At 51.5% G+C, this 22,892-nt stretch overlaps 1 protein-coding gene across 3 annotated transcripts in view; it reads left to right on the forward strand.

Annotated features, from left to right (window-relative positions):
• ST3GAL2 (ST3 beta-galactoside alpha-2,3-sialyltransferase 2) overlaps positions 1–22,892 on the forward strand; it is a 61,672-nt gene that overhangs the window by 26,584 nt on the left and 12,196 nt on the right. For 2 of the 3 annotated variants that reach the window (XM_005592520.5, XM_005592522.5), the window contains exons 2-3: positions 15,106–16,459; positions 19,852–20,045. In XM_005592520.5, coding sequence (XP_005592577.1) covers positions 16,121–16,459; positions 19,852–20,045 — 533 coding nt within the window. In that variant the 5' untranslated portion in view covers positions 15,106–16,120. Of the gene's footprint in view, positions 1–1,551; positions 1,645–15,105; positions 16,460–19,851; positions 20,046–22,892 lie in introns of all 3 variants that reach the window. The other variant, XM_065536716.2, reaches the window with a different exon arrangement.

Raw genomic sequence — 22,892 nt, forward strand, 5'->3', positions numbered from 1 at the left:
AGACTGAAATGAGCAAATGGTGTGGAAGAGACTGAAGTCCCGTGTTACCTGGGTCAGGGAAGGCCTGCCCAGACCGCATCTGAAAGATCCTGTTTGCATGTCTGCACGACCTACCCCATCCCTCTGTGGACTGGAATGAAGGTAGCAGTGGGAATGGGAGAGCAGTTTGAATCCGGCCTTTCAATCAGTTGACCCCAGGGTATCTGTCTCCTTCCCTCACTGTGTTGGCTAGAGTTCTATGAATCTTGTTAGAGATGGTTTGATACCTGTTCCCAAGAGATTAGTATTGGCAGGGATGCCCAGTTTCCTGGTACGAATAGTTAAATCCAATTCATCCAGTCAAGATGCCACTGTAAATTTATACTCTAAACACATAGCAGTAATACATAAAAAGATAAAATTCTAAAAACATATTCATGCACGCCCCCGCTTTTCTACCCCTCACCACACTCAGCATGATAAATATCCCTGTGGATGAGAAATAGACAGGAACTTAAGGAAGAAAGCCGGGCTCAGAGCGGGCCTGCTGGTCTCTGAATCTGGAAGCAGAAATTTGGGATAACAGAGCTATAAAGTGTTACACTTGGAGCATGGAATTAGAGCTAGGAAATTGCTTGAATCCACAGGCTGGACAGTGGCCTGAGAAAAGTTGCTACTGACCATTTCCTGGGGCTATAGCTTATGTTATGTTATGTTATGTTATGTTATTTTTCTGAGATGGAGTTTCGCTCTTGTTGCCCTGGCTGGAGTGCAATGGCATGATCTTGGCTCACCTCAACCTCCGCCTCCTGGGCTCAAGCGATTCTCCTGCCTTAGCCTCTGGAGTAGCTGGGATCACAGGCATGCATCACCACACCCGGCTAATTTTTTTTTTTTTTTTTTGTAGTTTTAGTAGAGACGGGGTTTCTCCATGTTGGTCAGGCTGGTCTCGAACTCCTGATCTCAGGTGATCTGCCCACTTCGGCCTCCCAAAGTGCTGGGATTATAGGCATGAGTCACCACACCCAGTCAGCTTTTTATTTTTTATAGAGACAGAGTCTCACTCTGTTGCCCAGGCTGGCGTGCAGTGGCACGATCATGGCTCAATGCAGCCTTGACTTCCCTGGTTCAAACGATCCTGCCACCTCAGCTTCCGAAGTAACTAGGGCTGTAGGCACTCACCACCACTTTTTTTTTTTTTTGAGACAGAGTTTCACTCTGTTGCCCAGGCTGGAGTGTAGTGGCTCGATCTTAGCTCACTGCAACCTCCTCCTCCCGGGTTCAAGTGAGTCTTCTGCTTCAGCCTCCTGAGTAGCTAGAAATACAGGCATCTGCCACTATGCCCGGCTTATTTTTTGTATGATTAATAGAGATAGGGTTTCACCATGTTGGCCAGGCTGGTTGTGAACTCCTGATCTCAGGTGATCCACCTGCCTTGGCTTCCCAAAGTACTGGGATTACAGGTGTGAGCCACCATGCCCAGCCTCAAGCCATCCTTTCACCTTTGCCTCTTGACTTTCTGGGACCTCAGGCGTGCACTACCACACCTAATTTTTTTATTTTTTATTATAGAGATGGGGTTTTGCCATGTTGTCTAAGCTGATTTTGAACTCCTGAGCTCAAGTGATCTGCCTGCCTAGGCCTCCGAAAATGCTGGGATTACAGGTATGAGCCACTGTGCCCAGCCTAGAAATAATATTTAAAGAGATAATGGCTTGAAATAATGGCTTGAAATTTCAGATTCGAAAAAACAGCATGAACATCAAACAGGATAAATAATATGTCACTAGATATAATACAGTGAAACTACAGACAATAGTAGGATTTTATTTTGCTTTCTGAGGCCAGGTTGGAGGGCACTGGCGCAGTCACGGCTCACTGTGGCCTTGACCTGCGAGGCTCAGGTAATCCTCCCACCCCAGCCTCCTGAGTAGCTGGGCCTACAGAAACATGCCACCACGCCCGGCTAATTTTTGTATTTTTTGTAGAGACAGGGTGTTGTGTTGCCCAGGTTGATCTCAAACTCTTGGTCTCAAGCATTCCGCCCACTGTGGTCTCCCAAAGTGCTGGGATTACAGGCATGAGCTGCCATACCCCACGAGACTAAGAGAGTTAAAAACTACTGGAGTTAAGAAAGAATTCCAAGAATTGACAGTTAGATCACAAATAACATCTTATCAACATTGGATGCCAGACAACAATAGAAGAATGTCTTAGAGAAGCTCCTTGTCAACCTAAAATTTCATAGCCAGCTATCATTCAAGAATGAGGTAAAATAAAGGTATTTTTGGACAGGCTAAGACAGTTTTATCACCTACAGACCTTTGCTGAAAGAATGGTTACAGATGTACTTCAGTTAAAAGAAAAGTAAACCCCTGAAGAAAGATTAGGTTGTTGGTGCCAACAGTGAGCACAGAAGTGGATACATGTTGGTCAACTGAATTAACTTTTTTTTTTTTTTTTTTTTTTGAGACGGAGTATCACTCTGTCGCCCCGGCTGGAGTGCAGTGGCCAGATCTCAGCTCACTGCAAGCTCCGCCTCCCGGGTTCACGCCATTCTCCTGCCTCAGCCTCCCGAGTAGCTGGGACCACAGGCGCCGCCACCTCGCCCGGCTAATTTTTTGTGTTTTTAGTAGAGACGGGGTTTCGCCGTGTTAGCCAGGATGGTCTCGATCTCCTGACCTTGTGATCCGCCCGTCTCGGCCTCCCAAAGTGCTGGGATTACAGGCTTGAGCCACCGCGCCCGGCCTGAATTAACTTTTTTTTTATTTTTTGAGATGGAGTTTTGCTCTTGTTGCCCAGGCTGGAGTGCAATGGCGCGATCTCGGCTCACCGCAACCTCTGCCTCCCGGGTTCAAGCGATTCTCCCACCTCACCCTCCCGAGTAGCTGGGATTACAGGCGTGTGCCACCACGCCCAGCTAATTTTGCATTTTTTTTTTTTTTTTTTTTTTTTTAAGACAGAGTCTCGCTCTGTCACCCAGGCTGGAGTTCAGTGGCCGGATCTCAGTTCACTGCAACCTCCGCCTGCCGGGTTCACGCCATTCTCCTGCCGCAGCCTCCCGAGTAGCTGGGACTACAGGCGCCGCCACCTCGCCTGGCTAGTTTTTTGTATTTTTTTTTTTTTTTTTTGGAGACGGAGTCTCGCTCTGTCGCCCAGGATGGAGTGCAGTGGCCGGATCTCGGCTCACTGCAAGCTCCGCCTCCCGGGTTCACGCCATTCTCCTGCCTCAGCCTCCCGAGTAGCTGGGACTACAGGCGCCCACAACCGCGCCCGGCTAATTTTTTGTATTTTTTTTAGTAGAGACGGGGTTTCACCGTGGTCTCGATCTCCTGACCTTGTGATCCGCCCGCCTCGGCCTCCCAAAGTGCTGGGATTACAGGCGTGAGCCACCGCGCCCGGCCAGTTTTTTGTATTTTTTAGTAGAGACGGGGTTTCACCGTGTTAGCCAGGATGGTCTCCATCTCCCGACCTCGTGATCCGCCCGCCTCGGCCTCCCAAAGTGCTGGGATTACAGGCTTGAGCCACCGGGCCCGGCCTAATTTTGCATTTTTAGTAGAGACAGGGTTTCTCCATCTTGGTCAGGCTGGTCTTGAACTCCTAACCTCAGGTGATCCGCCTGCCTCGGCCTCCCAAAGTGCCGGGATTACAGGTGTGAGCAAGGTGTCTCTCATGATTGTGAGATGGCTGCCATAGGTCCAGTCGTTATATCATCACCCTGTGACATCCCAGACAGGAAGGCACAGAGATCCTAGGAGAAAGGAAGCTTTCTTTTCATGTGCTGCTGCTGCTTTGTTGTTGTTGTTGTTGTTGTTGTTGTTGTTGTTGTTGTTGCAGTCACTGTCATCCAGGCCGGAAGGTGTGATCTCCGCTCCGCCCACTTCAACTTCCACCTCCTGGGTAAAGTGACTCTTGTGCCTTAGCCTCCTGAGTAGCTGGGATTACAAGCACTTGCCCCCAAGCCCAGCTAATTTTTGTATTTTTAGTAGAGATGGGGTTTCACCACGTTGCCCAGGCTGGTCTCAAACTCCTGACCTCAGGTGATCTGCCTGCCTCAGCCTCCCAAAGCGATTACAGTCGTGAGCCACTCTGCCCGGCTGTTTATTTGGAAAGGAAAATCTTTCCAAGATGGCCCTAGCAGATACTCCCTTGGGTCTCATTGACCTGAGCCTGTCCATCCTCAAACCAATTCCTGGTGAAAAAGGGACAGGCTTGCTGTGGTTGGCTCTGGTTGGCTTTAGCCAGTCTTGCATCATCTGCCAGCACTGGGTCCTTAGCTGCCCAAACAAATCAGGATTCTGTTGGCAAGTGAAAAAGAGAGTGGCCGCTGGTAGGCAGCCAACAGTGTCTGCTACAGATGGCAAAACACAGAGACAAAAAAAAAAAAAAAAACACCAGATCTTAAAGGGCTTTTAATTTTTTTTTTTTTTTTTTTTTTGGGACGGAGTCTCGCTCTGTCGCCCAGGCTGAAGTGCAGTGGCCAGATCTCAGCTCACTGCAAGCTCCACCTCCCAGGTTTACGCCATTCTCCTGCCTCAGCCTCCCAAGTAGCTGAGACTACAGGTGCCTGCCACCACGCCCGGCTAGTTTTTTGTATTTTTTAGTAGAGACGGGGTTTCACCGTGTTAGCCAGGATGGTCTCGATCTCCTGACCTTGTGATCCCCCCGTCTCAGCCTCCCAAAGTGCTGGGATTACAGGCTTGAGCCACCGCGCCTGGCCAAACTTTTTTTTTTTTAAGGGAAAATTGGAATTGTTGACCACATTACCATGGAAGAATAAGAATAGAGAATTTTATTGTTAAGCCACACCAAATTTCTGCCTTGTTAAGAGAATGGCATTACTGAAAAACTGAAGACTTCATCAAGAAAATGTACATATAAGATTAATCTCTAAAAAAAAAAAAAAGGAGTATAATTTCCAAACCAGGAGGGGGGAAAAAGTGGTGAGGGTTGGGTGGGTGCGGTGGGTGATAAGAGCAAAACTCCGTCTCAAAAAAAAAAGGACGCCGGAGGTGGGAAGCTGTCTAGAATGTGGAGAGACCTGGTCTTCCCCACACAGGTGGTTTGAACTTTTTTCATAAAATAGAGATGAGGTCTCACTCTATTGCCCAGGCTGCAACCCCTGGACTGAAGCGATCCTCCAGCCTCAGTCTCCCAAAGTGCTGGGATTATAGGTGTGAGCCACCACACCCGGCTGAGAACTGTTTTTCTACATGTTACTTTATGCCTTAGTATAGATAGGTACAGCAAGATACTGGATTTCTCCCTGCCCACCCCGACTCAAAACACAGTGGGGCTCCCTCCCAAGGCAGCACGTGGTGGATCTGAAGGCACCCTTCCTCCCAACTCCTCTGCCGCACCCCTCCCTGTGCCTCAGGGCCCAGCTTCCTCCTCTTAGAAGCTGTTTCTTTTTTTTTTTTTTTTTTTGAGACGGAGTCTTGCTCTGCCGCCCAGGCTGGAGTGCGGTGGCCGGATCTCAGCTCACTGCAAGCTCCGCCTCCCGGGTTCCCGCCATTCTCCTGCCTCAGCCTCCTGAGTAGCTGGGACTACAGGCGCCTGCCACCTCGCCCGGCTAGTTTTTTGTATTTTTTAGTAGAGACGGGGTTTCACCGTGTTAGCCAGGATGGTCTCGATCTCCTGACCTCGTGATCCGCCCGTCTCGGCCTCCCAAAGTGCTGGGATTACAGGCTTGAGCCACCGCGCCCGGCCAGAAGCTGTTTCTTTATTTTTTCTTTCTTTTCTTTTGTTTCTTTGAGCTATCTCCTACAGGAAGAGGCTGTTAGGGTGCAGCCTCGATCCTTGTCCAGTGAAGACTGACAGTTTATTTCTCTAGGACTTCATTGAAAGCCAAAGTTACGTTCTTGGTTTGAAGAAGGGTGTTAGCTCTTGCCTTCTGGGTTTCTGACTACAAATTCTGGGCAGCATCGGAGGTACCAGAGCTGAGATTTCAGCTGGATATCAAGTCAAGGCTGGATGTCCTGCAGGAAGGGAGTGACTGCCCAAGGGTTTGGTGCTGGTGAGTGGAAAGGGCCTGAGTCCCAAGGGTAGCACTGAGGGGTCTGTGCCAGAGGCTGATGCCAGGGTGTTGCAATGCGGGTGACTTCAGTTAACCAAGCAGGGTGGTGAAGTGGCCCATTCTCAGACAGGTCAAGGACAGGCCTTGCTGCTTTTGAGTTGTTGGGGAGGGAGGGGCTTTCGGTAACTGACCACCTGCCCCCGCTCAACTCCTTCTGCCTGGTTTGGGTGCTGCCCCCCACCCAGGAGGCAGGGAGTGTTCTGGATTGCTAGGCTGGCAGGGATCTGGGACACAGCGAATCTTTTGATGGTTGTACCCCAGTTAATGGAAGAATGCTTTGGGAAGGCAGTGGGGGCTGTGGAAGGAGCTCTGGGCTTGAAGTCATCAGACCTGGCGTGGCGTTAAAGCATCTTCACTTCCACCTGGCTGACCTTGTTCAGCTGGTCCTGGGACTCTTGCGCATACTAAATGAGAGGCTATCCCCCGAAAATGCTCAGAGGTTCATAAGGCATCGGGCCATTGGAGCAGTAGGTTGTGGCTTAATGCCTTTAGAATGAGCTTTGGGACACGTCCTCAGGCTGTGTGTAAGTGGGTGAAGAGGGGCTTTATCTTTTGTCCTTCTCCCCTCCCTCCCAGAGGCAAGCAGCACCCATCCCCCCAGCCTCAGTGCCTTATTTTGACGTTTCTTTTCTCTGCATACCAAGAAGGTTATATTCAACTGTGCTGGTCTGAGGTGGTGCTCTCCTGTGCTTCATTAGGTTAATTCGTTGATGGTTGTCTCCTGGGATCTGACCGAGAATTGGCTCTAAAGCTGCTACAGCCTCCAAAACAGTCCCTGCTGTTCTCCTTTTGGGGCACTCTCTGCTTTGCTCCTCAATCCGGTGCTTTTGTTTATCCTTCCATTAACCTGCGAGCTGGTGAGGGTCTCCTTTGAGGTTCCCTGTACTGGGAGGTGGAAGTAGCTCAAGGCTGCATCTCCTGGGGATGGAAGATGGGGTCTTCAAGGCCCTTGCTGCCCCTGACCTCTGGATCCTGGCTGCCAGTTGTTCTGGACAGCCTCAGCTACCTGGACATGGATCAGCCATCAGGGGATGTTTATTGATAAGTGGTCTCCCCAAATTTGCCAAATTTGTGACCACAAACTTCTTTTTTTTTTTTTTGTGAGACGGAGTCTCGCTCTGTCGCCCAGGCTGGAGTGCAGTGGCCGGATCTCAGCTCACTGCAAGCTCCGCCTCCCGGGTTCACGCCATTCTCCTGCCTCAGCCTCCCGAGTAGCTGGGACTACAGGCGCCCGCCACCTCGCCCGGCTAGTTTTTTTTGTATTTTTTAGTAGAGACGGGGTTTCACCGTGTTAGCCAGGATGGTCTCGATCTCCTGACCTCGTGATCCGCCCGTCTCGGCCTCCCAAAGTGCTGGGATTACAGGCTTGAGCCACCGCGCCCGGCCCAAACTTCTTAGAAGACTGTAGGATTGGCACAGTGGCTCACGCCTGTAATCCCAGCACCTTGGGAGGCCTAGGCGGGTGGATCACTTGAGGTCAGGAGTTTGAGACCAACCTAGCCAACATAACGAAACCCCATCTCTGCTGAAAATACAAAAATTAGCTGGGCTTGGTGGTGTGGGCCTGTAGTCCCAGCTCCTTGGGAGGCTGGGGTAGGAGAATTGCTTGAACCCAGGAGGCAGAGGTTGCAGTGAGCCAAGACTGCGCCACTGTACTCCAGCCTAGGCAACCGAGTGAGACTCCATTTAAAAAAAAAAGATAGGCCATAGTGTTGCCTAGCCACCTCCTAAATTTCCCTAGTTACTCCCTTTCTCTTTTAGAAGACTATTTCACACCTGGTCTCTCTGTAAATCTCCAACCCCAACAATAAAGGGACCCTCACTATCTGTGCCGCTTGCTCGGCTTTGCCACCTGTCCCACACGAAGCCCCTCCAGGACCAGGCTCGATGCTGTCATCTCTTGCTGCTCCTGGTCTTTTTTCCTCTGTTTGCCTCTTTTTCCTGCATCATAAATTTCTCCTCTAATAATTCATTCCCATCAGTGTACACACATTCTGGACCATCTCTCAGCTGAACCCCATTCAATATTCCACTCTTACATCCCATTCCTTTTTTTTTTTTTTTTTTTTTTTTGAGACAGAGTCTTACTCTGTCACCCAGGCAGGAGTGCAGTGGCGCGATCTCGGCTCACCACAGCCTCTACCTCCCAGGTTCATTCGAGTCTCCTGCCTCAGCCTCCCAAGTGGCAGGATTACAGGCGTGAGCCACCACACTTGGCTGTCAGTGGCTTTTAACCTATTCACCACAAACAATTTTAGAACATTACCCCAGAAGGAAACTCCAGCCCACAGGCAGTCATTCCCCATTCTCCTCTATCCCCCAGCCCCTGGCAACTGGTAGTCTACTGTCTTTCTCTATGGATTTGCCTATTCTGTACATTTTATATAAATCATCCAGCATGGGGCCTTTTGTGCCTGGCTCCTTTTTTTTTTTTTTTTTTTTTTTTTTTTTTTTTTGAGACGGAGTCTTGCTCTGTCACCCAGGCTGGAGTGCAGTGGCCGGATCTCAGCTCACTGCAAGCTCCACCTCCCGGGTTTACGCCATTCTCCTGCCTCAGCCTCCCGAGTAGCTGGGACTACAGGCGCCCGCCACCGTGCCCGGCTAGTTTTTTTTTTTTGTATTTTTAGTAGAGACGGGGTTTCACCGTGTTAGCCAGGATGGTCTCGATCTCCTGACCTCGTGATCCGCCCGCCTCGGCCTCCCAAAGTGCTGGAATTACAGGCTTGAGCCACCGCGCCCGGCCTCCTTTTTTTTTTCTTAAGACGTAGTCTTGCTCTGTCGCTCAGGCTGGAGTGCAGTGGCGCGATCTCGGCTCACTGCAAGCTCCGCCTTCCCGGGTTCATGCCATTCTCCTGCCTCAGCCTCCTGAGTAGCTGGGACTACAGGCGCCTGCCACCACGCCCGGATAATTTTTTGTGTTTTTAGTAGAGACGGGGTTTCACCGTGTTAACCAGGATGGTCTCAATCTCCTGACCTCGTGATCCACCTGCCTCGGCCTCCCAAAGTGCTGGGATTGCAGGTTTGAGCCACCGCACCTGGCTGTGCCTGGCTTCTTTCACTTAGCACGGGGTTTTCAGGTTCATCCATGTTGTAACAGGTACCAGAATTTGATTCCTTTTTATATCTGAATAATACTCCCTTGTACGTATATACCACATTTTGTTTATATATTGGTTGAAGGAACTTTGAATTGTTTCCATGTTGGCACTCTTATGAATAATGCTGTGTACAAGTTTTTTTTTTTTTTTTGAGATGGAGTCTCGCTCTGTCACCACGCTAGAGTGCAGTGGCGCGATCTCGGCTCACTGCAACCTCTGCCTCCGAAGTTCAAGCGATTCTCCTGCCTCAGCCTCCTGAGTAGCTGGGACTACAGGCACTGCCACTATGCCCAGCTAATTTTTGTATTTTTAATGGAGATGGGGTTTCACCAAGTTGGCCAGATGGTCTTGATCTCTTGAACTAGTGATCCACCCACCTTGGCTCCCCAAAGTGCTGGGATTACAGGCGTGAGCCACTGCGCCCAGCCATGTGTACAAGTTTTTATGTGAACCTAAGTTTTTATTTCTCTTGAGTTTATGCCTAGAAGTGGAATTGCTGAGTCATATGTTATGGTGACTGGACATTTAATCTTTTGAGGAACTGCCAGACTGTTTCCCAAAGTGACTGCACCATTTCACATTCCCACCAGCAAAGTCTGAGGGTTCCAATGTCTCTGCGTCCTCACTAACGCTGGTTATTATCTGTCTTGTTAATAACAGCCACCCTGATGGGCAGGAAGTGGTATCTGATTATGGTTTTGATTTGCATTTCCCTGATGATTAATGACGTTGAGCATCTTTTCCTGTGCTTGAGCCTTGCAGTACCCCTGGATCAGTCATTGTGAAGGTCACCACTGCCCTCCATCCAGTGGTCAATTCTCAGTCCTCACCTTACTTTTTCAAACACTTGACACTGTTAATTCCTCCTTCATTCTTGAAACTTTCATCTCTTGGCTTCCCAGATGCAGGGCTGTTTTTTCCTCTTACCTCACTGGCTTTTTCTTTCCTGGCTTCTCTTTTAGACAGCAGAGTACCCCAGGCTCTGTCCTGAGCTGCCTACTCTTGTCTGTGACAGACCCTCCCTAGATCATTTCTTCTGGTCCTATAGTTTTAAGAATGAACTGTACTCTGATGACTCTCAAATATATCCCTCTAACTCTGACCTCACCCATGAGCTTCAGACAGGTGTGTCCAACTGCCTGTTTCCATCTGCATGTGAATGTCTAAAAAACTTCCTTTTTTTTTTTTTTGAGTTGGGGTATCACTCTGTCACCCATCTTGGAGTGCCATGGCATAATCGCGGCTCACTGCAACCTTGAACTCCTGGGCTCAAGTGATCCTTACACTTCAGCCTCCTGAGTAGCTAGGACTACAGGCACGTGCTACCATGCCCAGCTAATGTTTTTACTTGTTTGTTTGTTTGCTTGAGACGCAGTCTCACTCTGTTGCCAGGCTGTAGTGCAGTGGTGCGATCTCAGCTCACGCAATCTCTGACTCTCTGGTTCAAGCAATTCTCCTGCCTCCGCTGCCCGAGTAGCTGGGATTACAGGCACCCGCCACCACGCCCAGCTAATTTTTTGTATTTTTAGTAGAGACGGGGTTTTGCCATGCTGACCAGGAAGGTCTCAATCTCCAGACCGCGTGATCCGCCCACCTTGGCCTCCCAAAGTGCTGAGATTACAGGCGTGAGCCACCGCGCCCAGTGTTTTTACTTTTTTGTAGAGATGGGTTCTTGCTGTATTGCCCAGGCTGGTCTCAAACTCCTGACCTCAAGTGATCTTCCCGCCTTGGCTTCCCAAAATGTTGGGATTACAGACATGAGCCACCACACCCAGCCTAAAAGACATTTTATTTATTTAATTTTTTTTTTTTTTTTTTTTTTGAGATGGAGTCTCGCTCTGTAGCCCAGGCTGGAGTGCAGTGGCCGGATCTCAGCTCACTGCAAGCTCCGCCTCCCAGGTTCACGCCATTCTCCTGCCTCAGCCTCCCAAGTTGCTGGGACTACAGGCGCCCGCCACCTCGCCCGGCTAGTTTTTTGTATTTCTTAGTAGAGACGGGGTTTCACCGTGTTAGCCAGGATGGTCTCCATCTCCTGACCTCGTGATCCACACGTCTCGGCCTCCCAAAGTGCTGGGATTACAGGCTTGAGCCACCGCGCCCGGCCCTAAAAGACATTTTAAATTTAACCAGAACTTTTGTTTTTTCTCAGTAAAACCCATTAATTTTCTGTCTTTTCTGTATAGTGAATGGCATCCCCATCCACCAGGTTGCTCAGGCCACAGCCTCCATGTCTCCCTGATTCCTGTCTTCCTCTTCCCACCCTGTTCCCCTCTTCCTTTCCCCATGGGCCCCCTCCTTGTACCCTCCAACTACCCTACTAGTTAAGCCCTTCAGAGTACATCCAGCCATTTCTCACCACCTCCACCACCTGGGATATTGCAGCAGTTCCTTTCTGGTCTCCCTGCTAGTCTTATGCAACAGCCAGAGTAGTCCTTTAATAAAACATGTTTTAACCTAAAAGCATTTTAGATTTTTACTATGAAATGCATCATAGACTCAAAGTAGTATATAGCGTGTTTGTGCTCTTTAAAGAATAAACAAGAAATACTCCTCCATGGCCGGGTGCAGTGGCACACGCCTGTAATCCCAGCGATTTGGGAGGCCGAGGCGGGTGGATCACCTGAGGTCAGGAGTTGGAGACCAGCCTGGGCAACATAGTGAAACCCCATCTCTAATAAAAATACAAAAAATTAGCTGGATGTGGTGGCACACGCCTGTAATCCCAGCTACTCGGGAGGCTGAGACAGGAGAATTGTTTGAACCCAGGAAGTGGAGGCTGCAGTGAGCCAAGATCATGTCACTGCACTCCAGCCTGGTGACAGAGCAAGACTCCGTCTCAAAAGAAAAAAAATACTTCTGTACCCACCACCTGCATTATGAGGTACGCAGTACTCCTGAAGCGTCTTCAGCCCTCCTTACTTCATCTACCTCTCTTCTCCCTCCAGAGGAATTCCCTGAATTTTGTGTTGTTTCCTTGATTTTCTCTATTATTATCTTTACAGAGAGGCATAGACAATGTCTTGCTTAGCTTTGCATATTTTTTAGCTTTTCATGGATTCGTGCTGTGATCATTTATCCATGACTACTCTTTTTGCTCGATATAATAGTTTTTTGGCCATATTCATCCCTGTTAATGTCTGAAACTGGAGTTCATTCGTTTTACTCTATGGCACAAAATGCATCACAATTTATCCATTCTTTTTTTTTGAGACAGAGTTTCGCTCTTGTTGCCCAGGCTGGAGTGCATTGGCGCGATCTCCGCCTCTGGGGTTCAAGCGATTCTCCTGCCTCAGCCTCCCGAGTAGCTGGGATTACAGGCATGTGCCACCATGCCCAGCTAATTTTGTATTTTTAGTAGAGATGGAATTTCTTCATGTTGGTCAGGCTGGTCTCAAACTCCCGACCTCAGGTGATCCACCCACCTCGGCCTCCAAAAGTGCTAGAATTACAGGCGTAAGCCACCACGCCTGGGCTTTTTTTTTTTTTGAGACAGGGTTTTGCTCTTGTCACCCAGGCTGGAGTGCAATGGTGTGATCTCGGCTCACTGCAACCTCCGCCTCCTGGGTTCAAGTGATTCTCCTGCCTCAGCCTCCTGCATAGCTGGGATTATAGTTGGCCACCACAACGCCTGGCTGAATTTTTGTATTTTTAGTAGAGATGGGGTTTTACCACGTTGGCTAGGCTGGTCTTGAACTCCTGACCTCAGATGATCCACCTGCCTCAGTCTCCCAAAGTGGTGGGATTACAGGCATGAGCCACCAGGCCTGCCTTCTCTGAGCTCTTTATATCGAGGTACGCATGGTCTTATCATGAATGATCTGAGTAGCTGTGAAGGGGAGCGAGCCCATGACGCAGTGGGCAGCTGAGAGGCACAGGTAGAAATGAACTGTGAGAGAGTCAGTGCCAGGTCACTTTTGGGATTTTTAGTGCATGTAAGGGGCCTCTGATTTTTTTTTTTAGCTCCTCCCCATTGCTCCATTTGCCCTCACCACAGCAAGCTGAGCAGCCTAAGTTTGCAGTAACACCTGGACCTGGGGCTCCCAAAGCAAGGGCCTTTGCCAGATGTTCTACTTCTCTGCTCTTTCCAGACATGTTGTCAAAACCAGGGATTTTCCTCTCCCCAACAGGCAGTGCAATTCCATCAGGTGCCCCCTGCATTGATCTAGCATCCCAAGGAGTTAGTGACCTCTGATTGAGTTGCTTCCTTTGGAAGCCTCCTGTGCCAGCTTTGCCCACCCCCGCCTTCAGTGGCCACTGCAGGACTGCCTAGCCAGAAACCAGGTCTCCCCAGGCAGGACCTCTTGCTCCCATCAACTGCAAAGTCACTGCCTTCCAGGGCCACCTGCCTCATGACTGGCTCTCCTCAGGTCACAGGAAGCTGGGAGCGGAACCCTGAAAGAACTTGAGTTCTTTCCTTAGATGCTGAGCATGCAGCAGGCAGAGGGAGAATGAGAGGAGACAAGGACCTGGCTTCCCGTCTACAGTCTGTTCAGACAAGGCCATGACTAGAGTGGGATCTGCTAAATGGGTACAGCAGAACATTGGAAGAAGCACCTTTGAGCCAGTACTGCTGGGGTCTCTGAATTAGACCCAGGAGCCCTGGTGAGGCCTGTGGGCGGGGCTTCACTTGTGACCCTGAGAAGCCAACTCCACATCTCCTTCCCTCACCCCTGAGCCCTGGGTGGTTCAGGGAGGCCACAGCCTTTCTGTGCCCTGACCTATCCCAAAGTCACCTCTATTCACAAGGTTGTGACCTTAGGTAAGTTCCTCTACTTTTGTGAACATCATTTTCCCACCCAGAATAATGTCCTTATTGCAATATGTTCGTTCCCTGCTGGCTTTGTGGCCACAAATGGAGGGGCAGCTAGGTTTCTTGAACACAGAGCCTGAGAGGCCTTGTCTGCAGCTGCTGGAAGCAGCCAGGAGACCCCAAAAGTGGGCTGGAGACTTCAACAAGGATCGGGAACAGGGCTGTGCTGAGAGGCCCAGGGGCTAGGTCAGCAGCGCTGCTAGGCGGATTTGGAGGGGAGCTGGGGAGAGGCGAGGCAGCCAGCTTTGCAGGATTCCCACGGCACAGAGCCAGTGCTCAGGGGTTCCCTTCTCAGCGTTCCTCTCACCTGCTGTGATTCCCTCGCACCTGGCATGGATCCGAGCTCCTTTCCTTATGGCTGAGACCCAAACTGCCTACAAGTGGCCTCTTCTCCCTGTTCTTGCCTGGAAGGACAGCATGGGGCCTTAGGCTGTCAGCGCTACCCGGGACCCTGGCATTCACTTTGTCCATAATGTACATATGGATGTAGGCAACTGCCCTCAGGGCTGTCTGGGGGCAGGACCAAGCCCAGCAGCCACACCTCCTGACACAGCCAGGTTCTCCCCCAACGTCGGAGCTGACAGGACTGTTCATGGTTCACTGAGTGGACCCAGCAATGCCTCATTGATAATCCACAGTCGAGAGAAGAGGGGCGGTCAGAGACCGGCCAGCCCTCCCTTCTGACTGGGAGAGGCCTCTGCAGGCACTGACAGGCTCCAAAGAGCGCTGTGGGGGCAGTCAGCATCCATAGTCCCCTGGGATCTTCCCTGGGCTGTTTTCTCTGACGTTTCACCTGAAACTAACTGTACATAGCTGGGCTAGGAACCTTCTAAATCTGATACTTCCAGCATGTGGCTTAGGGAAAATCACTTGACTCCTTGTTTACCTTCTGGCTAAGAAGTGAAAACTCTGGGTTAATCTAGTCCTCCAGGCCCTGGAGTCCCACAGAGTGATGCTATGTGTACAACTAGAGGGCAGAGCCCTTGGTCATGTCCACCCTTTGATTAAGTGGGCATCTCCTGTGCTGCTAGCTTTGTCCCCTCTGGGACTTGGGGTGGGGTTGGGACAAAGCCTGGTGCTGGGACAAAGCCTGATGCTCGTGCGATTCATCTGCACATTATTTCTCCTCTCTGCCATTTTAGGGTCGCACTGCGGCAGCCTGGCGCTCGACATGTGAAAGGGAACCTGTCAGGATTACTGCGAGCTAACAGCAGGACAGGCTGGCCCCGGGGAGCGGGGATGGGCAGAGCAGCTGCTGAACCTGGGCCAGCAGTACCAGGAAGGAGACCTGGGCCCTGATGGGGAGCTCAGCACACGGTCGCCTGACCCAGATGGTATTGGACACAGTTCCCCGCTGAACGGCAGCTGTTCCCAACGCCAGAGGACCCCACAGCCACAGTAGGAGCTTTGCGACCCCTATGCAACTGCAGCTGGGGCTGAGACCACGAGGAGAAGGGCCCAGCACCTCATATGGGAAGCAGTAGGGCAGGACCTACCACGAAAAGGACCTCGATCTCTGCAGCGAAGTTTTCCAGCACTCACAGCCTTCCCGTTTTTCTCCTCTCAGGCCTGGGGTTTGGCTTCCCTCCTCTGGCAGAGGTTTTGGGCCAGGAGGGCCAGCCGAGGTGGGACACGTGCATGGAACCCAGGTCTCCTGAAGCCCATGTGCTCTCTGTTGTGATTGGAGTTCTAGGGCTTCCCCGCTGCCGGGGACGAGGGGCCGCCTCATTGTCTGCTCATGAACCACAAGGACCCCGACTGCTCCAGACTGGATTATTTCAAGCCGCCAAAGAGGGGGACCCCTAGAGCTGGCAGCCAGCAATCCCAAGGGACTAGAAGGCTGCGATGGACTGACCTCCCCCTCACCAGGGTGGCGGGAGAGGCAGAGCCTCTGTGGCCCAGCTAGTGACAGACCCGATGAAGCCCTAAGCAGGGGCCCCACCTGACTCAGGGACAGGACAGCCACTCCTGCCAACGTGCGTTCTCCCCACATTGAGGGAGAGCGTGGCAAGGGACCCCTGCCACTGTCCCCTGCTACAGCACGTGCCCCTATGCCCTTTGCATGTGGTGCCAGAATAGACAGGCTACACTGTGGCTGGCCCCTCAGTGGGCTGGGAAAGGAGTGGCCACGGTGACCACCACCCACCTGCTGGCACCATGAAGTGCTCCCTGCGGGTGTGGTTCCTCTCTGTGGCCTTCTTGCTGGTATTCATCATGTCCCTACTCTTCACCTACTCGCACCACAGCATGGCCACACTGCCCTACCTGGACTCGGGGGCCCTGGGTGGGACGCACCGGGTGAAGCTGGTGCCCGGCTATGCCGGCCTGCAGCGCCTTAGCAAGGAGGGGCTCTCGGGCAAGAGCTGCACCTGTCGCCGCTGCATGGGTGACACTGGCGCCTCCGACTGGTTTGACAGCCACTTTGATGGCAACATTTCCCCCGTCTGGACCCGAGAGAACATGGATCTTCCACCGGATGTCCAGAGGTGGTGGATGGTAAGAGTTGCTGCCCCCTTCCAGGGATCTGTCCCCGGTTTTAAAGCCACTCAGGGCCCCCTCTTGGATTTCTGGCCCCCAGAGCCTTGACAAAGTGTAATGCCTGTTTGACCAAGCCATTTATAGGATCACAGATGACTGAAGGGCAGAGCGAGCATTGACCTGATGGAGTGGACTAGTATTTTCCAGTGCCTGTAGGACCTGAGCATAGGCCAGAAATGCCTCCTGGACCAGGCAGGCAGCACGGACACAGGGAGCAGGTGGGAGTGAGGAGTACAGCCATGGGGGGCCTGCCCCAGAGGAAGGAGGCAGCCACCCCTTGGCCCCAGCAGTTGTTGCTGCACAAGGCTGGATCTGGGTTTTTTTTTTAAGCAAACCCAGAAATCCAGATTTTAAAACTAAGTATCCTAATTTATGAACATTGACTCACAATAATTGTTTTCTATTTGTTTGTTTGTTTGTTTTTTGAGATGGAGTCTCATTCTGTCACCCAGGCTGGAGTGCAGTGGTGCCGTAACTTCTGCCTGCAGGTTCAAGTGATTCTCCTGCCTCAGCCTCCCTAGTAGCTGGAATTACAGGCGTGCGCCACCACCCTCAGCTAATTTTTTTGTATTTTTAGTAGAGACGGGGTTTCACCGTATTGGCCAGGCTGGTCTCAAACTCCTGACCTCAGATGATCCTCCCGCCTCAGCCTTCCAAAGTGCTGGGATTACAGGTGTGAGCCACTATGCCCAGCCGAAATAATTGTAAATACCATTATAACAGAGCTTCTTGCTTGGTTCTTTACAATTGCTGGAAGACTTTTTACTGGGCTGGGATAAGAAAGCCTTGTAGGGAAGGCTGGGCGCGGTGGCTCATGCCTGTAATCCCAGCACTTTGGGAGCCCAAGCTGGGCGGGTTACGAGGTCAGGAGTTTGAGACCAGCCTGATCAACATGTTGAAACCCCGTCTACTAAAAATTAAAAAAAAAAATTAGCCAGGCATGGTGGCAGGCGCCTGTAAGCCCAGTGACTCAGGAGGCTGAGGCAGGAGAATCGCTTGAACCTGGGAGGCAGAGGTTGCAGTGAGCCAAGATCACGCCACTGCACTCCAGCCTGGGCAACAACGTGAGACTCTGTCTCAAAAAAAAAGAAAAGAAAAGAAAGGTGTGTAGGGAAGACTTAATCTATTTTATAAAATAAAGTGTTGCCTGATTCTAGAGTTAAAAAAAACAAGCAATGTAAAGAACCGTCAGGGGCTAAGGGAGTTGAAGGGGTGGGGCTGGGGGGTTCTCCCTGTCTTTCCAGTCATCACTTTTCTGCTACTTGTAATTCCTTCTGCCTCGCCCCAAGGCTCTGGAGTCACTCCCCAGGCTCTGCAGGCCATCTGGTTGCCACACATGTCATGGGTGGAACCATGTCAGCACTGAGCCCCTGCAGGCTCCCAAGCTGTGAGGGATGAGCTCATGTGATCAGGCTTATCAGAACGATGCCACAGAACATGCCTTCCAGCCCAGACTATCAGAGTGCCCAAGGACCGGGGTCTGCAGAGCTAGGGCCACTAGGAGCCCCGTGGGCTCTTACTGTGACAGCTTTTTTTGATACAGGTTCTCACTGTCTTTGCAGTGGCACAGTCTTGGTTCACTGCATCCTTGACCCCCCCCCAGGCTCAAGCGATCCTCCTACCTCAGCTTCAGAGTAGCTGGGACTACAGGCGCGTACCACCACACCTGGCTAATTTTTATATAGGAATTCTCATCTCAGAGTCAATCTCTCCCTACAGATCAATCTCCCATCTCCCCTGAGCAGGCCCTGCTCACCCACAAACCCATTGAGTTATGGCTTCATCCACAGAATGTTTTATTTTATTTTATTTTATTTTATTTTATTTTTTTTGAGACGGAGTCTTGCTCTGTCATCCAGGCTGGAGTGCAGTGGCCGGATCTCAGCTCACTGCAAGCTCCGCCTTCCGGGTTTACGCCATTCTCCTGCCTCAGCCTCCCGAGTAGCTGGGACTACAGGCGCCCGCCACCTCGCCCGGCTATTTTTTTGTATTTTTTAGTAGAGACGGGGTTTCACCGTGTTAGCCGGGATCGTCTCTCGATCTCCTGACCTCGTGATCCGCCCGTCTCGGCCTCCCAAAGTGCTGGGATTACAGGCTTGAGCCACCGCGCCCGGCCTATTTTATTTTTATGTGGGTTTTTTTTTTTTTTTTTTGAGTAAAAATAATTCCAACACTTTTGAGTAAAAGTAATTTACTTTTGAGTAAAAGTAATCCCACACCTTGGGAGGCCAAAGCAGGTGGATCACCTGAGTTCGGGAGTTCGAGACCAGCCTGACCAATATGAAAAAACCCCATGTCTACTAAAAATACAAAATTAGCTGGGTGTGGTGGCACATGCCTGTAATTCCAGCTAGTCAGGAGGCCGAGGCAGGAGAATCGCTTGAATCCAGGATGCGGAGGTTGTGGTGAGCCAAGATTGTGCCATTGCACTCCAGCCTGGGCAACAAGAGTGAAACTCTATCTCAAAAAAAAAAAAGAAAAATCAGGATTTCATTTTTCTTATTTCATATGAAATCCTTTCTTTTTTTTTTTTTTTGGACAGAGTCTCGCTCTGTCGCCCAGGCTGGAGAAAATCCTTACTTTCATTGTCTCTTGAAAAGTGGGAAACTTTGGCCCTTCTGGGCTCATGATCCCACGTGGCAACAGTTGGCTGAAGTTGCCCTTCTTTGCCGGGGCTCAGATCTGTTGGGTGTGGACCTTACCTACCATGTTACTCCTGTGTGGTACCTGCTGGGCCCGTAAGCATCTGATTGGTGCTGCCTCGTTTCATGGTCTTTGACCACCAGCTGGTTAGTACAGGTCTCGCTGGTAGGAGGGGACACCAGGACACCAGTTTTATTCCAGCCATTCTGGCTCTGAAAGAATTATCAGCCTCTCTGCCCTTCCCTGGGTGGGGGCTCAGGGAGTGGCTGGACTGTTGCCCTAGACGCGGCTTCTGCAACCCCAGTCCTCAGCCTGAGTGCTGAGGGCGCCCCCTGTAGGCTGACTAGGAAGGAGCCCCTAAAGGAGGCTGCTCTGTTCCGTGGCCCAGGCCTGCAGGTTCCCAGAGAATGTGTGAAAGGCACCTTGATCCAGAGCCCTTTCTAGTGCATCAGAGCCACCCGTGACTAGCAGGGCACCCAATCTCCGGACGTTGAGACTCACTCACAACTGGGGACTTCGCTGTCGTTGAGAGAGGGAGAGACCCTCACTGCCCAGAGGAAAGAATCCCTGTTCCCTGGAAGAGCCCTGGATAAAGAGGCCTGTGCCCAGGCACTGGAGAGTGAGAGCAGAAGAGGGGAGGATGGGGCCCCTCCTTCTTCACACACTTCTCCCCTTCCTCATTTTCCGTCTTCCTCTCCCTTCCATAGATGCTGCAGCCCCAGTTCAAATCACACAACACCAACGAGGTGCTGGAGAAGCTGTTCCAAATAGTGCCCGGTGAGAACCCCTACCGCTTCCGGGACCCCCACCAGTGCCGGCGCTGTGCTGTGGTGGGGAACTCCGGCAACCTGCGGGGCTCTGGCTATGGGCAGGACGTGGACGGACACAACTTCATCATGAGGTGAGCCCCTGCGGAGCCCAAGGGTGGGTCCAGGACGGGCCTCCGGGAGGGGGACTGCTCTCCTCTGCCATGTCTGGCAGAGTGCATGCTGCCAGTTACCAGTGTGCTCTGGGGCCCTGCCTCCTAGCGTCTTTCATAGCAGGCTTCGAGCTCTCTCCTTTGCCTGTTTGGGGTGGATGGGGAGCCAGAATCCCAAATCTAAGCTTTGCTTGAGGCCTGCACTCTGTTTCCAATGCTCTGAATTCCTCTGGAAACAGCTGACATGAGATTCCTGGCTGACGTTTGGTGAAAAATCCCACCAGAGGCCGGGCACGGTGGCTCATCCCTGTAATTCCAGTGCTTTGAGAGGCTGAGGTGGGAGGATCGCTTGAGCCCCAGGAGTTAGAGACCAGCCTAGGTAACATGGCGAAACCCTGTGTCTGCAAAAAATTTTTAAAGATTAGCTGGGCATTGTGGTGTGTGTCTGTATTCCCATCTACTGGGGTGGCTAAGGCAGGAGGATTGCTTGAACCCAGGAGTTCGAGGCTACAGTGAGCTATGATTGTACCAGTTCACTCCAGCCTGGGCAATAGACTGAGACACTGTCTCAAAAACAAAAATTCCCATCAGAAGCCGGCCCTGTCCTCCTCATCCCCTCAGCAGCTGAGCGAGTGAGGGCCCCAAGCCCAGCTAGCATCCTGCTTCTCAGCAGCAGGTGATTCTCTCTGGCAGATGCACGGAAGGCAGATGTCGTGGGTGCTAAAAGGAGCTGTTTGGTATTTACTCTGGGGCTCATTCATTCCCAAGACGTCTATTCCCCGCCGTGAGGAGGGGAGAAGAGTTGGGAGGGCGTTCAGTCCTGACCGAGACTCTGCAGCGAAGGCCTGGGCATGAACAGGGAACGGGGGCAGGCTCGCGACCTGAAAATGGGCTGCTTGCTCTGCTCCAGAGCCTGTGTTTTCTGATGTCCCCCCTTGACTTGGCTGGGGACAAGAAATGCCACAGTGGGGATCCTTCTACCCAACTCCTTGATGGAGGAAGAGCCTGAAGAACCGAGATCCTGCCAATGCCCAGTTTTCACTCATCTCTTAGGCTGAGCATTGCAGAAAGACCAGGTTTCCCAGGAGGCAGAAGGAAGGGCTTTGTCTTAGAAACTGTTACTGTCTCCATAGCAACACAAAGGCAGCAATATGTCTCGGAGGCATTCAGCATTCCATGTAAGACCTTCCTTATGTTGGGAAATGGTGCAAGTGGGAGGGTGAGCAGGATGGACTGGACCCTGTCCAGGACCCTGGAACCACCTGAGGATATCCATATCCTCCAACTGCTGATACCCCAATGGGAGAGAGATGGGATGGGAACTGGTGTTAGAGGGGCCTTTCCTCTTTCCAGACACCATGGCCAGGTTGGGAATTGAGGGATCTGTCACTTGCATGCAGCTCTGGGCACTCGGAAAGCCCAGGACAGTGCTCTCAGCTGCCTGAAGCACCTGCATCAGGTTTGAGCTTTCACTGGGCAGGCACCTACGTGATGGTCAGGAAGCTCCTGGGTGGAAGCCCTGCAGGCCCAAAAGGACTGGCTCTAAGTTTCCTGGCCGGTACTGTCAGGCAGGGCTGCAGAAAGAAATTTATAAGGCTGGGCGCGGCAGCTCACGCCTGTAATCCCAGCACTTTGGGAGGCCGAGGCAGGCAGATCACCTAAGGTCAGGAGTTCAAGACCAGCCTGGCGAACATGGTGAAATCCCATCTCTACTAAAAATACAAAAATTAGCCGGGCATGGTGGTGCATAACTATAATCCCAGCTACTCAGGAGGCTGAGGCAGGAGAATCGTCTGAACCCAGGAGGCGGAGGTTGTAGTGAGCCAAGATCATGCCATTGCGCTCCAGCCTGGGCAACAAGGGAGAAACTGTCTCAAAAAAAAAAAAAAAAAAAAAAAATTTATAGATGCTTCCTCCCGGGAGCCAGGTAAGGAAGTGGGGTGGTATAGAGTGGACCCCAGAATCACTTTCTGGAAGGGGTGACCTGGGTAGTAATTGGCCATCTGCTGGTCTAAGGAACTGGCTGGCAGTGGATAAGCTGGGCTTGCTGGTGTGAGCCTGTAGTCCTAGCTACTCGGGAGGCTAAGGCAGGAGGATCATTTGAGCCCAAGAGTTTGAGGCTGTGGTGAGCTGTGATGGCACCACTGCACTCTAGCCTGGGCAACAGAGCAAGACCCTATCTCAAAAACAAAAACAACAGATGGCACTGGGGGTGACTCCAATTGTAGGCATATCCAAGTTTGGAACCAATGGTCCTGGAAGCAAGACCCACTGGAGGGCTGAACTGAGTTACAGCAAGATGATGGCCTGATCCACCTGTGCCCCGCCCACCTGGCTGCCATTCCCTCCTCCTCTTTGTCCTCTGAGCCCTGTGGACCGCTTCAAGTCCAGTTAAGCTGATCTTGCCTCAGTTGGCCTGCAGATCCATCCACAACTCTGAGAACAGTGCCCTCTAGACAGGAGGCGTGCCACAGATACATGCAGGAGTGAAGGAGACTAGGCAGCCAACAGCAGGTCCTAACCAGGGAGTACACACCCCACTTGCGCCCTGGTCTGGATACTTCTTTAGCTGCTGGAGGCAGCCAGGGACAGATAGATTTCTAGAATGCCGTGTTCCCGAGTCCCAGAGATGCAGCTCATCCTCCTTGTCCTGCTCTGGCCCCTTTCCAGGGCGTGGCTTCTCCAGGATGAATCAGAGCCTTGAAACAAAACCTCGTCCCTGTTAGAGTGCCATGTTCCTTCCCTTTCCTGTGGAGGCTGTGAAACATCTTTTGGGACCTCTTGCTCCCTTTATTCCCAGATATTTCGAAGCTGGTGACTGGCCAGCCA

This window comes from Macaca fascicularis, chromosome 20 (genome assembly GCF_037993035.2).
Source record: "Macaca fascicularis isolate 582-1 chromosome 20, T2T-MFA8v1.1".
Lineage (NCBI taxonomy): Eukaryota > Metazoa > Chordata > Mammalia > Primates > Cercopithecidae > Macaca > Macaca fascicularis.